The sequence below is a fragment of the Hyperolius riggenbachi genome, chromosome 7 (genome assembly GCF_040937935.1).
Source record: "Hyperolius riggenbachi isolate aHypRig1 chromosome 7, aHypRig1.pri, whole genome shotgun sequence".
Taxonomy (NCBI): domain Eukaryota; kingdom Metazoa; phylum Chordata; class Amphibia; order Anura; family Hyperoliidae; genus Hyperolius; species Hyperolius riggenbachi.
The window spans coordinates 47,857,392-47,875,990 of record NC_090652.1 but is presented as its reverse complement, the minus strand read 5'-3'; the positions used below and the strand labels follow the sequence as shown (position 1 = coordinate 47,875,990).

General features: G+C 43.6%; 1 protein-coding gene across 1 annotated transcript in view; it reads right to left on the bottom strand.

Annotated features, from left to right (window-relative positions):
• LOC137524296 (serine protease 27-like) overlaps window positions 1–16,560 on the bottom strand; it is a 51,781-nt gene extending 35,221 nt beyond the window's left edge. The window contains exons 1-3 of the mRNA XM_068244008.1: window positions 16,257–16,560; window positions 11,672–11,698; window positions 5,372–5,531 (exon numbers count right to left, since the gene is read on the bottom strand). Of these exons, the coding sequence (XP_068100109.1) occupies window positions 5,372–5,531; window positions 11,672–11,698; window positions 16,257–16,326 (257 nt within the window). The 5' untranslated portion in view covers window positions 16,327–16,560. The remainder of the gene's footprint in view (window positions 1–5,371; window positions 5,532–11,671; window positions 11,699–16,256) is intronic.
• Between the last annotated feature and the right edge of the window lie 2,039 nt (window positions 16,561–18,599).

Here is an 18,599-nt window from a genome sequence, read left to right as displayed (position 1 = left end):
GCTGGGTGGGAGAAATATCTCTGTAAATGAGATTTTTTTTGTTTTTTTTACACACAATAGTCCATTTACAGAGATATTTCTCCTACCCAGCATGGGTATGTGTAAAAATACCCCCCAAAACAGATTATACTACTTCTCCTAAGTACAGCGATACCACATGTGACACTTTTTTGCAGTCTAGGTGCGCTAAGGGGCCCAAAGTCCTATGAGTACCTTTAGGATTTTACAGGTTACATTGTGAGGCATTTGGTTTCTAGACTACTCCTCACGGTTTAGGGCCCCTAAAATGCCAGGGCAGTAGAGGAACCCCACAAGTGACCCCATTTTAGAAAGAAGACACCCCAAGGTATTCCATTAGGAGTATGGTGAGCTCATGCAAGATTTTATTTTTTGGCACAAGTTAGCGGAAATTGATTTTTATTGTTTTTTTTTTTTGCACAAAGTGTTATTTTCCACTAACTTGTGACAAAAAATAAAATCTTCTATGAACTCACCATACACCTAACAGAATACCTTGGGGTGTCTTCTTTCTAAAATGGGGTCACTTGTGGTGTTCCTATACTGCCCTGGCATTTTAGAGACCCTAAACCGTCAGGAGTAGTCTAGAAACCAAATGCCTCAAAATGACTTGTAAAATCCTAACGGTACTCATAGGACAGCTTTGGCGAACCTATGGCACACGTGCAGGACCCGGCACGCATAGCCGAATTTGCTGGCACGCCAACACTGCTGCGCTATGAACTGGCCGCAGCATCTACTAGACACCGCGCCAGTTCATAGCCCACAGCCCCGCTACAGGGAGGCAGAGCAGGGCTACGGGAAGATTGCGTCCGAAGCCCTGTACTGGAGACACAAATAGTCTCCAATACAGGGCTTTGGGCGCCATCTTCCCATAGCCCTGCTATTGCATTCAGCGCGAGCGTGGGAGATATGCAGGAGGGTCGTCCGGGGAGTTGCGCGCCAGAGGCCGACCGGGAGAGGAGACTTCTGTGAGTACATTCCTTTTTTTGCAGGTGAAATGTGTCCCACTGTGTTTATTTTCTGGTGAAATGTTGCCCACTACATTTATTTTCTGGAGAAATGTGGCCCACTGTGTTTATTTTCTGGTGAAATGTGGCCCACTGCGTTTATTTGCTGCTGAAATGTTGCCCACATTGCATTATTTTTGGCGAGTACCGTATATACTCGCAAGCAAGCTGAATTTTTGGCCCCCAAAAGGCACTAAACTAGCTATACCTGGCACTATACTACCTATACTGAGCACTATACTACCTATACTGAACACTATACTAGCTATACTGAGCACTATACTAGCTATACTGAGCACTATACTAGCTATACTGGGCACTATACTAGCTATCTCCCAACATATCATACAAATTTACGGGTTATCAGCCACCTTAATGTGCCAAGTATCAAAATTTTATTAGTTTAGGGAAAGGGGACATGGTGAATCTTCAATAATATACACGTATAAAAAGAACACTCGTGATTCAATAATTAAAATTGCATATGCAAAAGCTAGTATAGCCATCAAACCAGCAATAGACAATACATATTCCAGTTCAGTATAGCATATATATAGAGAATATCTCACACATGCATACTCCAAACATCCCGCGCTAGCATACTGGTGCCCTGTGAATATAATATTTGATGGGGGCCCCCCTTGAATATTCCACACTCCAGTGGGAACTCCAGGCAATAGCCACAGTTAATGGAATGGCATAATCACCCCACTATGTGGACAATAATTCCCGCAGGCCCTCCCAATGGGTACCATAGCCGGTCACGAGCCGCATATGTCCCCCTCCCTCCACACCGGACCTCCCACCACGAGCGGCCAAGAGATCCTTTCTGTCCAGGTTCCATGCCCGTTTTAATGCCTTCCGCAAAACTGAATGTGTGTATCCACGTTCGCGGAATCGTTCATACATGTCCCTGGACTCACGTCGGAAGTCATTCTCATTGGTACAGTTTCTCCGTAACCGGAGAAACTGACCATAAGGGATACCTCTTTTTAATGAGGGTGGGTGATGACTGGTGGCGTGGAGAAGCGTGTTCCCAGCCGTGGGCTTCCGAAAAGATGTGGAAACCACTTTATTTCCATCAACTCTAAGGCGGTCTGATGAGCAGTGAGAGAAACCGTATCCTGTGTACCGGAAATGCCAAAGAAATGCCAAAGAAACGCCAGTATCTGTGATTGGTGAGACCCATCCTTTATTTCCCCTATGTGGATATGTGAACTGTCATCACTCCTAGGGTATATGCCGTGTTGACCCCGACTATATGGAGACATAGTGGGGTGATTATGCCATTCCATTAACTGTGGCTATTGCCTGGAGTTCCCACTGGAGTGTGGAATATTCAAGGGGGGCCCCCATCAAATATTATATTCACAGGGCACCAGTATGCTAGCGCGGGATGTTTGGAGTATGCATGTGTGAGATATTCTCTATATATATGCTATACTGAACTGGAATATGTATTGTCTATTGCTGGTTTGATGGCTATACTAGCTTTTGCATATGCAATTTTAATTATTGAATCACGAGTGTTCTTTTTATACGTGTATATTATTGAAGATTCACCATGTCCCCTTTCCCTAAACTAATAAAATTTTGATACTTGGCACATTAAGGTGGCTGATAACCCGTAAATTTGTATGATATGTTGGGAGTTAACTGTGTTTGGGTTTTGCCCCGCCCACTATCTTCTGTGTGGGTAAGATGGCCAAGTAACTAGGGACATTTGGTTTGCCCCCTTTTTTCCTTATATAATTGTGCACTATACTAGCTATACCTGGCACTATACTAGCTATACTGGGCACTATACTAGCTATACCGAGCACTATACTACCTATACTGGGCACTATACTAGCTATACTGGGCACTATACTAGCTATACTAGGCACTATACTAGCTATACTGGGCAATATACCAGCTATACTTGGGCACTATACTAGCTATACTTGGGCACTATACTAGCTATACCGAGCACTATACTAGCTATACTGGGCACTTTACTAGCTGTACTGGACACTATACTGGGCACTATACTAGCTATACTGGGCACTTCACTAGCTATACTGGGCACTACCTACCCATACTGGCCACTATACTAACTATACTGGGACACACTGGGGGGGATCACACGGCCAGCATTTCCTACCCCCGGCTTATATGAGGGTCAATCATTTTTTTACTGGTATTTCGGGTAAAAGTTGGAGTACCATATATACTCGCAAGCAAGCCGAATTTTTGACCCCCCAAAAGTGGGCCAAAAGTTGGGGGGTCGGCTTGCTTGCGAGTCTCGTTGTTGGTGGAAGGCCGCCTTCCCCCGCCCCGCTTCCGCCGCATCGCCGTTACAGGAAACCGCTCTGCCTACAGCTTCCTGTCATCACACCACGCCGTGGAGCGAGCTGCTGTGAACTATTTACATGCCCGGGAGACGGAGAGGGGAATAGAGGAAGCCGCACAGTAAGCTAATAGCAGCGGCGGCCGCGGGGGGGGGGGGGGGGTTGGGCTCACTCATCTGCTCCCCACGGTCAAGAGCTGATGTCACTCCTCTCAGTGTGGGGACATTGTGTGCTGGTTAGTGAGCCACAGACCCGCAGCCAGCACACGCGGCCTTTCCAGCGCTTTGGGGGGCCCATGGCTGCCCTGCTTGTGAATATACTTTGAATGGATACTTTAGGTAATATCTCATATTACATAGAAGTGCTAATACTACAATCAAGCTTGTATGATAAATGGGCACCTCCAAGGGGGCCACACACAATACAATAAAAATATATTATTTTACAGTAGTTCGTATATCCAAGTATAAAAATCTGATTTCATTTCCTGTTTTTTTTTTTTGTTTTTTTTTTGATTGGGAGAGGCTGATTTTTCTAATCAGCACAGGAGGTTAACCCTTTCTCTGCTTCCATGAAATCAGTAAGTAGACACACTGCAGATTTATTGCAGTAGTTCTGTAAGCTGTAACAAAGAAATTTGTTTTTTCTTTAAACGTGTTTATGCTGTTGCTTATCTTTTAGAGCAGAGAGAAAGTTCTGAGTTCTGGTACGCTTTAATGCATTCTCTTCAATTCCCTATTACCTTTACTATTTATTTGTTTTAAAGCGTACCAGAGAATGGGCCCCCTCCATAAAACCTACATACCTGGTGCTTCCTCCAGCCCCCTCCAGCCAGAGCGCTCCCACGCCATCCTCTTCTTGCTCTCTGTTCGCAACTGATCTGGAAAAATCCTACAGTCAGGCGCAGTCGGTGCAGTCCAGCCAGGAACGCTCCCGTCTCGCCCCACCACTGGGAGTGCTCTGTGCCTGCGTAGTAGTACTACGCTGAAGGTTAAATTAACGCGGAAGGAGGGTGCACACATGATCAGTCCCACCAACAGAAAGCTCTGTTGGTGGAGAGAAAGGGGGGGGATCCCTAGTGTGCTGTGTCGTGCGGCCCTGCAGCTTGGCCTTAAAGCTGCCGTTAGTTTAGCACTGTAGTCCTGAAGTGGTTAAAGGATACCCGAGGTGACATGTGACATGATGAGATAGACATGGGTATGTACAGTGCCTAGCACACCAATAACTATGCTACTGTGTTCCTTTTCCCTTTCTCTGCCTGAAAGAGTTAAGCATCAGGTATGTAAGTGGCAGTTTCTGTCCGGGTCAGACTGGGGCAGACTATAGCTTAACCCTGACTGATAAGTAATAAAATACTTTACTGTCAGTAAATGGCTTCTGAGAGCAGGAAAGAGATAAAAAGGGTCAATAATCCATAGATTTGAGCTCTAACATACTTCAATGAAGGTGTCATTGAGCAGATACAGGCGAAACTGTAAAAACTTAAAAATAGATTTAAACATAAAATAAAACTGTGGGATATCTTAAAAAGTCATTTATAGAAGGAGGATAGATACAATTGTTTTTTCCTCATCAGTTCCAGCGTTTTAGGAGCCTGGTGAAAGTATTTTGCTCCCCAGAACCCCCCCCCCCCCCCCTCCCCCCTGTTGATACTGGAGAGCAAGAGGGCCAAACCACTGGAAACCGCTGAGGTGTGAGATTTATGGTGCCCATGCACGGTACAATAAAAACATTATATTTCCTGTGTATTCGGTGAAAACTATCAAAATGAATGAAAGTCTAAAATTATCTTTTTTTTTTTTTTATTTTTGATCAAGAATTTTTTTCTTTTATAAAAATCCAGTCTGGACATGTTGTAAAAATCTTTATATTCTATCTAACTGAATAATTGAACAAAATTACGTTATTGAAAAAAAATTTGAAAAAATTGTACCATGTATGGGCACCATCACCTGCCAACCCCCCCCCCCCCCCCTCCCCCACAAAATAAAAACGAAATATCATTTTACTTACTTAGTACAGTGGGCGGCGGTGATAGCCCAGTTTTTGGATATAAGAGACGCACCACAGACGGGGGAGCCTCCGTAGAGAAGGCAGCCCATCCACGGGTATTTGCCCTCAGTTGAATTTTGTCCTCCCACCACACGCTGACGGATGACTGGCTGACCACATGCTACAAAAAATAAAATAAATAACATTTAGAATTGTAAAACAAAAGCTAAAGATTAAGAGAAACAAGGTCACAGTCCATACCTAGTCTTACAGTTTATTGTGCGCAGAAATAAACACACTTAAAGAGAACCTGAGATGGTACACTAGTGCTTATTTATACTTACCTGGGGCTTCCTCCAGACCCATGAGCACTGTGGCCTCCCTCGTCGTCCTCTTCAGCCCCACCGTTACGGCGCTATGACTCCCGGTAATCCAGGCATTCGGGCTAGTCACGCTCCCATCCCCTGGTGCCCTCTGCGTGGTACTGGGAAGGTGCAGAACACTCCAGAGGACGGGAGCGAGGTGAGAGCACGTGTGTGGCTAATCCTTATCGGTAGCTGATACTGATACCCCATTTCCCATAAGAAATCTTTTCCTTTTCTCTAATAGATCAACTGCGGGACTGATATTGTGGTGAAATTCTTCCCACAGTGTGATATCAGGGCCTGGTCTCCCCATGTAGGTAACCAGAGTAGCCCCAGTATTATGCCAGATGCAGAAAGGAAGAGAACCCCCCCCCCCCCCGAAAGTAGCCAGGGAGTGCACCCTGTAAGTAGCCTGAGAGCCCCCACCTTAGTTTTTTAAGTAGCCAGAGAGCTCCCCCACCCCCTATTTTGGGAGTTTTGGTAGGTAGAGAGTCAGAGGTGTAGCTAGGGTTTTAACCCCCCTTTGGACAAAATGGGAGTGGCCACACATCTGAATGTGGTCATGGGTGGAGTCAAAAGTTATTTAGATATATGTCCCTCCTTACCCCATTCAGATAGCCAGATGTGTCCCCCTTTAAATAGCCAAATGTATGCCCCTTTAGTTAGCCAGATGTGCCCCCTTTAGATAGCCTTATTCTGCTGATGTTAATGCTTCTGCAGAGGGAGAGAGAGAAACAGGGGCACTTCGGGCAGTCAGCGAGCCACCTCTCATGCACGTGGGGGTGCAGTGGCTGTGTTGAGCGCCCCTCACAGTGCTGCGCCCGGGGACATATGTCCTCCCTTGCCCACCCATAGCTACTCCTCTGTAGAGAGTCCCTCCCTTTTTGTAGCCAGAGGTCCCTGTTTTGGTAGCCAGACAGCCTCCCCCCATTTTGGTTTCCAGAGAACTCCCGTTTTGGTAGCCAGAGAGCCCCCTCCCCCAGTTTGGTAGCCGGAGTGTACCATGTTTTGGTAGCCAGAGAGGGGTGCGTGCAGAGTGTGTGCAGTGGGAGGCAGGTACGTTAATTCCCTTGCCGGGATCCACATGCCTTTACCTAGGTAGGTTATTCATCTTTTTGTTCTCCAGCCAGTTCAGATTCACATTAAACACAACAGCTAGTCTTAATGAGAAAGGAAACACTGGGAATTTTCAAACCTAATTAGGGAATGCTAACAGAACGAATGAGTCCTGAGTAGCATAATAGTGATATGGCACGTACTATTAATGTGCTTTCTAGGCTGTAATTGCTTTAGATTTAATTTGTATCCTTGTTGCAGCTGTCTTGAATTTTCAGGACAAAATTCAAACTTGTTAAAGAGAATCTGTATTGTTAAAATCGCACAAAAGTAAACATACCAGTGCATTAGGGGACATCTCCTATTACCCTCTGTCACAATTTCGCCGCTCCTCGCCGCATTAAAAGTGGTTAAAAACAGTTATAAAAAGTTTGTTTATAAACAAACAAAATGGCCACCAAAACAGGAAGTAGGTTGATGTACAGTATGTCCACACATAGAAAATACATCCATACACAAGCAGGCTGTATACAGCCTTCCTTTTGTATCTCAAGAGATCATTGTGTGTTTCTTTCTCCCTGCAGTTCTCATGCACTGAAGTTTCAGGCTGCTCGTTTCTTCCTGCAAACAGCTTTGCCCTTGTCTGTAATTCCTCAGTATGTGAAAGCCCAGCCAGCTCAGAGGAGGATTTATCCAGCTTGTAAAAGATAAGAGAGAAGAGAGAAGCTTCCCTAATCTAAATAAAACACAGGCAGTGTGCATAGAGGGGCCTGGAAGGGGGAGTTCATAGCAGAACCACAACACTGAAGAACTTGGCAGCATTCCAGACACAGGCCGACAAGTCTGACAGGGGAAAGATACATTGATTTATTACACAGACTGTGATAGCAGAAAGTGCTGCAGTAAGCCAGAACAGATTAGAATAGCTTTTGGAACTTGTAGGATGATAAAAAACAGGATGCAATTTTTGTTACGGAGTCTCTTTAAGACCCAGGCTGTACATACAGTATACCAGGGGCGGATTTACCATAAGGCACTGTAGGCCCGTGCCTACAGGCGCCTGCTGATGGAAAGGCAGCTCCTTCCTCTCCTTCCTATGTAGAGGCCTAAGCAGAGTGTAATGAGAGGTTACTCACCCAGCTCTCGGAATTCCACTAATGAGACTTCCCTTCAGTCAGGTGCACCTCTGGCTACTAAATACTGAGGGCACCTCTGTCTACCTAATGCTAAGGGGCACCTGTAGCTACATATGACGGGCAAGGGAAGTAAGGGAAGTAAGTAACAGCTGAGCCAGCCAGCACACTTGTGGTGCAGTTTGGTGGAGGGTTTGTAGGTTCATGGAGGGTGAAGTTTATAGTGCCAGGACATCTGTGCCTATAGGCTCCTGTGATGTAAATCCGGCCCTGACCTATACACTATAAGGTGTTTATAAAGTAGCTGTGCACCTCTTATAACGATTCTAGGTAGGGTTTATGTTGTGTGTTATAGGAGTTTGGGATGGTGAGGTGTATCTGGCATTCTTTATAGACTTATTTTGAGAAACACCCTAATTCCTGGATATACCAAGTTGTTACTGGTGCTTCCAACACGAAATAATGTCTAATGTCGTCTACAATTTTTGTGTCATTTTTCAAAATATTAGAAGGGGGAGGGGAGGCAAGAAAGCTAGAAAAGGCCCTGATAGCAGACTAAGTCTAAAGTTACATCTTAAAGGGAAGATCTGCGCTGCACATAAAAAAATCAAACTGCACTCACCTGGGGCTTCTTCCAGCTCCTGGCAGTCGATCTGTGCCCTCGCCGCAGCTCCTCTCCTTCCCGGCGTCCAGCGGTGAAGAAGCCGACCTCGCCAGGTCGGCTTCCAGGTCGGCTTCAGTGCGTCCCACGGCGGGGGGGTCACGTGGTGTAGGGACATCATCGGGTCTCTACTGCGCAGGCGCAGAACTACTGCGCCTGCGCAGTAGAGACCCGATGACGTCACGTACACCACGTGACCCGCGCCATGGAGCGCACATGACGCCGACCCGGAAGCCTAGCGAGGTCGGCTTCTTCACCGCTGGACGCCGGGAGGGAGAGGAGCTGCTACAAGGGCACAGATCGACTGCCAGGAGCTGGAAGAAGCCCCAGGTGAGTGCAGTTTTTTTTATGTGCAGCGCAGATCTTCCCTTTAAAGAGAACCTGCAGCGAAAATAGCGTAATGAATAACATAGCTTATTTTTAACAATATGCATTTGTAAATTATTTAGTTAGTGTAAGCACATCGTAAAATCTTTATTTTTCATGATTTATGCTCTGAAATGTATAACAGGTGGCGACATCTGTACTGATGTCAGTACACTTGGACACCTGTCAGTCCCACTCGGGGACGAAGCTACCACATAACTTTCCTTGCACTGCTGTTTCACTAACAAAACAGGAGGCTTTGCATGCTTTTTTTTTTTGTATAAACACTGGCTTGCACTACCTAATAACCACTTAAATGGAATAATGCTGCACATCATATCGTTTTGTTGATAGCATAAGATTTTTTAAAAAGAAAGCCCTTTTTCTCCATAAGAGGTAATATTTTTACAAGCAATCTACAAAGGTTTTTTTTACATATACATAAGATTGCACGTATATGGAAATCAATACAACTGGCGGATACTACATGAGATATGTTTTCATTTTTTTTGTTTTAATGTTTTTGTTTATACATAGAAAAATAATTACGATATATTTGAATTCATTGTATTAGGGTAATTAGCTATCAATGTCTCCTCTGTCCCACAGTTGTGTACTCCTATTTATAGCCTGATGAAGTGGGATGTGCCCACGAAACGAGTTGCAACATTTTTGGAGTAATTGAATGAAGTCTTTTTGTTGAAAAAAATCGACATTATCTTGTATCTGCATTGGGGAGATAAGTCCACCACTAACCTCCCTCCTTTTAAAGCTTTCATCAATATTTTATACTACTGGCGCCTCTATAACTTTGTTCTCATATGTGTTTACTGAGAGTCCTAAAGCCAATAAAAAAATCAATAAAAATGTACCTGGTTTCTGAGTGCTCAGGGGAAAGGAGGGGAGATTCTGCTTCACTAAACAGTCTAGGCTAAGCATTACAAAAAAGGTGGGGTTACATACAACCTATAGATATACAAAGTGTTTTTGATGCTGAAACCAGGTGAATTACCATAAAAGTGGATATGCTGAATAATAATAAGGCAGCAATCTGCAACAATCCCCTTTATATCTCATTGCCTGTGTCTGGTAAAACCTCAGTATAATTGAAAGCTCACAGTTGCGAAAATCTCAACATTTTAAATATATGGAAACACATACAAATAAGAAGCACGTTTCTTCCAGAGTAAAATGAGCCATAAATGACTTTTCTCCTATGTTGCTGTCACTTACAGTAGTAAGCAGAAATCTGACATTACCGACAGGTTTTGGGCTAGTCCATCTCTCTATAGGGGATTCTCAGCATGGCCTTTATTCTTTATAAAGACCCTTCTTGAAAAGGATTTATAAAAATATGCTGGCCAGCCTCCATGCTCTCTGCACACTTTTTTTAGCAGTTGGGCGAAGCAATTGCTATTCACTAAGTGCTTTTAAAATTGAAAAAAAAAAAACCTGAGAATCTCCTATGAGAAGATGGGTTAGTCCAACACCTGTCGGTAATGTCAGATTTCTACTACTTGCTGTAAGTGACAGCAACATAGGAGACAAGTAATTTATGGCTCATTTTACTCTAGAAGAAACATATTTCTTATCTGCATATCTTTACATATATTTTATATTATTATTATTTAAAAAGATTTTTGCGACAGTGGTCCTTTAAGCTGTAAATAGGGCTTTGTAAATAGTTGTGGATGACTGAACAGCATGCAATACACACCCACTTTTAGACCAGCTGAGTTGAGGTGAGTTTTTTTTGAGACCATGAAATGCTCAGTCTCTTCTACCTGTCCCCATTGCCCCATATTAATATTCTCCTTATCTCTTGTCTGAGCAATTATTCTATTTACTTCTTATCACCTGTGTCTGCTAAATCCTCAGCATGATTGAGTCATGGATAGGAAATTAACATGCAATGGTGTATGGCGTCGGGGAAGTTAGAGAACACTGGAAAAGTATCCATATGCTTCAAAGTACTGTAAGAAAAAAAAAAAGTTTAACTTACCTGGGGAGCTTCCAACGGCCCTCTGCAATTGTCCTGTGCCCGTGCCATGGCAAATGATCCTCTGGTCCCCCACTTCCGGTTTTTGTGACTTTAATGTCATGGGCCACTGCGCCTGCGCCACCCTGGCCGCGCGTCCTCCCTCCCGTTCACATCATCGTCCTGTCCAGGCAGGAGAATAGTTTTGTTTCGGTGCGGGCACAGGATGTCTGCGGGGGGCCGGTAAAAGCCCCAGGTAACTTAAACTCTTTTTTTTTTTTGCTAACAGTTCTCCTTTAAATGGATTTATAGATCACATTCCATATAAATAAACCAATTAAATACCACTTAATTCCCACACAATAATTAGCATCCGATCTGAACAATAATCCTACTCCTCCACTCTCATCCTTATCAATCCATATCAATCTGAAACTACAGGGACACCTTTTCTGGCATATGTCCTGTATATGTACTCCACCGGTGAGTTGGGCGCAGGGTGAGTGCAAAATACCATTCCCCCTCCAAGTTGTAGCAACTTGGAGAGCAGAGTTATTTAGGGTCCGCCAATTGCCGGAACCCCCGATTATCCATGCGCTCCGCGCACTATAGCACTAGTGTTATAGCGGCACCCAATCTGGCGCTATGCTTGGCGCCGAAAGCACTTGCTTCGCCTTTTCTGCCCCATGGACAGGTTATCTTTTTTAGACAGTGGTTCACGAAATGAAATAAAACAATAAGTAAACAAACGTGTAAACTTACTTGTGGCTGATGAGGTTTTCACAATACCTGGGAAAGAAAAAGCAGATGTCAGACATTACTTTCACATCTCTCTGATACATACATGCAGTACATATTATTCTTATTATATTCCTATTATTATTGATTATAAAGCGCCAACATATTCCATGGAGCTGTAAAAAGTAAGAAACAAACATGGGGTACATAATAATACAGACAATGGTGGACACCAATATACAAGATACATAATTAGTGACAAAATACAAAAACGATACAAAATACTGAATTTAATCAAGATGCAGAATTGGTAATGACAGTGATAAAAGTAACATGATGAATAAAATGTATAATGATTTCCAGGACACAAAAGGGTGAGAGAGCCCTGCGCTTGCAAGCTTACATATATATATATATATTCTCTGTGCCTCCAGTGTCCCCCTCTGTGCCACCTCAGCCTCCACTGTGTACCATATCACACACAAACATACACACACACACGCACAAACACACACACACGCACAAACACACACACGCACAAACACACACACACACACACACACACACACACACACACTTCCAGCAATACATCACTCACACACACACAAAAACACACACACACACGCACAAACACACACACGCACAAGCACACACACACGCACAAACACACACACACGCACAAACACACACACACGCACAAACACACACACACGCACAAACACACACACACGCACAAACACACACACACGCACAAACACACACACACGCACAAACACACACGCACAAACACACACACACAAACACATACACACACTTCCAGCAATACATCACTCACACACACACACACACACACACGCACAAACACACACACGCACAAGCACACACACACACGCACAAACACACACACACACACACACATGCACAAACACACACACACACACACGCACAAACACACACACGCACAAACACACGCACACAAACACACACACGCACAAACACACACACACGCACAAACACACACACGCACAAACACACACGCACAAACACACACACAAACACACACACACACTTCCAGCAATACATCACTCACACACACACACACACACACACACGCACACACACACACACGCACAAACACACACACGCACAAGCACACACACACGCACAAACACACACACACACGCACAAACACACACACACACGCACAAACACACACACACACACACATGCACAAACACACACACACACGCACAAACACACACACGCACAAACACACACACACGCACAAACACACACACACACACGCACAAACACACACACACACACACAAACACACACTTCCAGCAATACATCACTCACACACACACACACACAAAAACACACACACACATGCATAAACACACACACGCACAAACACACACACGCACAAACACATACACACGCACAAACACACACACACAAACACACACACACACACACACAAACACACACTTCCAGCAATACATCACACACACACACACACACACACACACAAACAAACACACAAAAACACACACACAAACACAAACACACACTTCCAGCATACATCACACACACACACACACACAAACAAACACACACACACAAACACACACACACACAAACATACACAAACACACACACACAAACAAACACACACAAACACACACACACACACACACACACACACACACACAAACACACACAAACACACACAAACACACACACACACAAACACACACACACACACACACAGTGTCCCCCTGTTTCCTCATTGCCCCCTCTGTACCACCTCTGCCTCCATCACAGTTATTTCTGTCCCCTTGTTCCCTCAGCGTCCCCCTCTGCGCCTCCTCGGCTGCCTCCAGCTGTGTCCCTCTGTACCACCTCTGTCCTCCTGTGGGCCTCCTTCTGTCCCTCGTTGTGCCTTCTTCTGTCCTAGTAGCGATCATAATGTGCTAATCTCACTTACATGACATTTCATACAAAAATTCCAATTACTGTTATACTTAATTAGGATTTTGAAATTGAATCGATTTCACGTAATCCAATCAAACTTCCAGAAGGTCCCAGCGCTGGATCCCAGGTTGGCTTTAAAACGCATAAAATGTGTATGTAGAACTCGGAATTTGCTATATAGTCTAGTGCCTAGGTTCTCAACATGTGGTACGCGTACCCCTGGGGGTACTTCTGATGGTTCCAGGGGGTACTCAGGCTTGATATACTTAAAGAGACTGAAGCGAGAATAAATCTCGCTTCAGAGCTCATAAATAGCAGGGGCACGTGTGCCCCTGCTAAAACGCCGCTATCCCGCGGCTAAACGGGGGTCCCTTCACCCCCAACCCACCCCCCGCAAAAGTGTGTCATAAAAAGGTCGCAGAATTTCCCTTCCTGGAGGCAGGGCTAACGGCTGCAGCCCTGCCTCCAGTCGCGTCTGTCAGCGGCGCATCGCCGCCTCTCCCCCGCCCCTCTCAGTGAAGGAAGACTGAGAGGGGCGGGGGAGAGGCGGAGATACGCGCTGACAGATGCGCGTGGGGCAGGGCTGCGGCGGTTAGCCCTGCCCCAACCAGGAAGCGCTCCCCGGGTGTATCGAGGGGGATTTGGGGGTGAAGGGACCCCCGTTAAGCCGCGCTATAGCGGCGTTTTAGCAGGGGCACACGTGCCCCTGCTATTTATGAGGTCTGAAGCGAGATTTATTCTCGCTTCAGACTCTCTTTAACCAAGAATAACAAATTTTGAGTTTTAGAAAAACGATAAATCTTATTTAAACAACAAATTAGTATTTTAGCTGATTAAAAGCAATAGTAAATGCTTGGAAATTGTTTAGAACCAATTATCATGTACTACTATTAGGTATATATTTGTCAAGGGGTACTTGTGATAATGTTTACTATGCCAGGGGGTACTTGGTGAGTACAGGGTTTTAAAAGGGGTACATACCAATAAAATGTTGAGAAACACTGGTCTAGTGCACCACAGCGAAATGTTATTTACAAGTATATTAGATCTATAAAGACTACCAAGTCTCAGTGACTCTCTATAGAATACCAAATTTCAGAAAGACTCTGTACAGTACAAAATCTCAGTGATAAATGTACAACACCAAATCTCAGTGACTCTCTCTATAGAGTACCAGATCTCAGTGATCAATATAGAACACCAAATCTCAGTGACTCTCTGTAGAGTACACAATCTCAGTGATCAATGTAGAACCCCAAATCTTAGTGACTCTCTGTAGAGTACACAATCTCAGTGATCAATGAAGAACCCCAAATCTTAGTGACTCTCTGTAGAGTACACAATCTCAGTGATCAATGAAGAACCCCAAATCTCAGTGACTCTCTGTAGAGTACACAATCTCAGTGATCAATGTAGAACACCAAGGGCCATATGCAATTCACTTTTTCACCTGTGTTTTCTCCTAGGAGAAAAAAATCATCTTCCATTTAAAATAACATTTTAGCACTTTGCAATGGAAAAAGTATCAAAAAGTAGGTAAAAAGTACTATCAAAATTATTTTGAGCATTTCTTTGCTTGCTAATGGTTTAAAAATCAATTTATTGACAGGTTTCAAAATATCACCTAGGAGAAAAGTCAGGTGAAAAAGTGAATTGCATATGGGCCCAAATCTCAGTGACTATCTGAAGAGCACCAAATCTGTGGACTACAAATCTCACTGATTCTATAAATCACAGAGTCTTGGTGACTCTTGGTAGAATACAGAGAGTCACTAAGATTTGATGCGTTAGAGAAAGTCGCTGGGATTTTGTACTCAGAGATTCTCTGTAGAGTACCTCAAGTCTGTTTGTAAACAGAAAAACACACTGTAACTTTATGATACACCAAACTCCCATGCCTTCCACACTACAGCAAACTTGCATAGATCATTTTATTTAAAACAAATTAAAAAAAATCATGTAAAAACCAAACAAAAAAACAAAATGACTGATGTGGAATATTGTGTTATTTTACATTCTTTAAATAAACATGGGTAAAAGGAAACACCCCTCCTGTATACTACAGATAGAAGGTAAATAGGAACTGTAGTGAAAATAGCATAATGAATAAAATTGCTTCTTTTTTTACAATATTCATTTATAGACTTTTTAGTCAGTTTTCACCCATTGTAAGATCTTTCCTCTCCCTGATTTACATTCTGAAATTTATAACTGGAGGTGACATCTTTAGTTCTGCCAGGTGATCTGTACGTAATGTTTGTTTACCAAGAGTTCTATGCACAGAGGGAGATACCGCTTGCTTGGCAGTTGAAAACAGCCATTATTTCCCACAATGCAATGAGGTTCACAGAGAGGAAACTGTCAGGACCATGATCATGACATCACACTATGGAAGGGGTTTCACCACAATATCAGCCATGAGACCCCGCCGATGATGAGCTATTCGAGAAAACATTACGATTTCTTTCAGCTACTGATTGGAATGAAGTTCAAACCTTGGTTAAAGTTCCTCTTTAATTTCTGAACAAGCATTTCGGGCAACAAAATTGCTCAATAAATTCCTGCCTTAAAAGTAATAATAAAACTTCACCCACTTTCACATTCAGCCTCCATTGGTAATGCTATCACTCACCAAAAATAAGGAGTAAGGCAGTGCAGACAGCTCCGCAGCTGAACAAACTTTTTCCCATCATTCCCTTCATAACAAAATAATGAAAATATTCAGAACTCAAATGCTGCTTCAATCTACAAATATTCTTCTGATGACCCTACTGCCAAGTTGTGGTGAAGCAGTCTGTTTTCGAAGGGTATATATTTCCAGTCATCTATGTAGAGTTCTTTTGTAGGTCTTTCCTTGCCTTTAATGTCGGTCTTTAGTCTCAGAGATTTTGGTTGTGGCTTATATGCCTCCTCTCTCTCCCCAAACCTTGAGAATAACAGGTCATCCCACTCTAGTTTTAGATAGCAGAACTTCCCTGAAGTACTGCCAGTTCCATTATGTTCCACCATACCTCCACTGTTTGCAAAACACAAGCTACTTCTTTGTCCGTTTTTCGGCTCTGGTCATAAATCCTCAATTTGCCAAACGTGAAACAATCATCCTAAATGATTGATTTATAATGAGTTACTGTATGATGAGTGCCGTCAGTGTCCAAATGACACAACTGTACTTTGCCCAGAGGCCAAAAGCACGTAAACATTCTAGGAAATAATGGAATCATTCTTTGAGACTATGGGTTGGCAGGGGACAACCTGAGCAGTTTCTGATTATCAAGATAATAACTATGATGCTGAAATCCAAAGGCATTAGCTTCATTCATAAATGAGCTTTTAAAAATGGGACAGTGCCATCAAATGTACGTTTTAGAAGAAATTAATTTGATAATTTAATTCAATGACAATGCTTGTGTAAGGGTCAATTGAGCAATCAAAGGGCTCAAAGCTCCTTAAAGGACACCCGGGGTGAAAATAAACTAATTAAATAAACAATTGTATTATATAATATACGGTAATATCATCCTTCTCCTAAAATGACATTTTAAGATATTCCACAGTTTTATTTTATATCTAAATCGACTTTTTAAGTTTTTACTGTTATTTGCTCAATGACACATTCATTGAAATATGCCAGAGCTAAAATCTATTTACTATTGACCCTTTTTATCGGTTTCCTGATCTCAGAAGCCATTTTCTACTAGGAACATGTTTTATAGTTGTAATTTCTTATCAGTGAGGGTCCAACTGTAATCTGACCCAGTCCTGACTCACACAGAAACTGCCACTTACATACCTGATATTTAACTCTTTCAGACAGAGAAAGAAAAAAGGGTACACAGCATAGTTATTTGTGTGCTAGGCCTTGTATGTACACGTCTATCTCATCATGTCACATGTCACCTCGGATGTCCTTTAAAGTACTATCCTGAACCATGGTAAAAATCTATTAAATAAAACCCATTGTGGGCTAGATTACCTATTAAGAAGTGTCCTGGCTCTGCTCATTGCAGTTGGGTCCCCCACCCCATTCTTGTCCCTGTCTCCATTTGCTCTCGGCACCACCCGGAAGTTCCTCCAACCACCGCAGAGCTGTTGTGGAGTGCGCAGACACGAATTTTGAGCTGTGCATGCGCAATGAAAAAAAGTGCACATGAAGTGCTTGCTTTCTCTTTGCTCGCATGATCTGAAACTTGCACCTGTGCAATTCTGATTCACCCGCTGTCACTAGGGGGAGCTTCCTGCTTTTCATATTGGACTGTGTTGGATTCTGCTGAATATGAAATGAGCAGAGACCAGGAATGGGGGGAGCCCGACAGCAATGAGCAGTGCCTGGCCACTGCTGCAAAGGTAATCCAGATCCCCATGGGCTTTATTTAACAGATTTTATCCCGGTTTATGGAGTACTTCAAGCTCTGAGCCAGGTATTCTGGAAAGTCATAGCAATTTAAGGTACAGTAGCGTACTAAAGCAAACCTCGGATCCAGCACAAGGACTATTGCACAGCAGCAGGACACCTCACTTCTGTGCAGTACCATGGAGCCTTATGAGCTCGACTTTCTCCGCAAAGCCTGTGCAGCACAGCTGCACTCGTTCACCCGACACCTTCCACCTTCCTTCAATTTATTAATTTCGAGAGCAAATGTTCTAATGATCATATGCAACAAGGTCTGCTACCACTCTTATATTCTGCCTTCAACATCTCCCCCCCCCCCCCCACACACACACACACACACCTACCTTTATTCACCCTTATCAAAAACTGGGAAGAGGACCTGAGAAGTTGAGAACTACCCTTGATGATGTCCTGTAGGCCCAATGACTGAAGACCTTTTCTAAAGGGAGTATGCAAACCACCACAGTATCCATTAGACTCCTGCATCATGTCTACCTGGTTCCCTACAGACTCCATTTAATTGACTCAACAAGAGACCCGTTATGCTTTTGAGGGTGTAATGTCTCGGGAACCATACCAAGCACA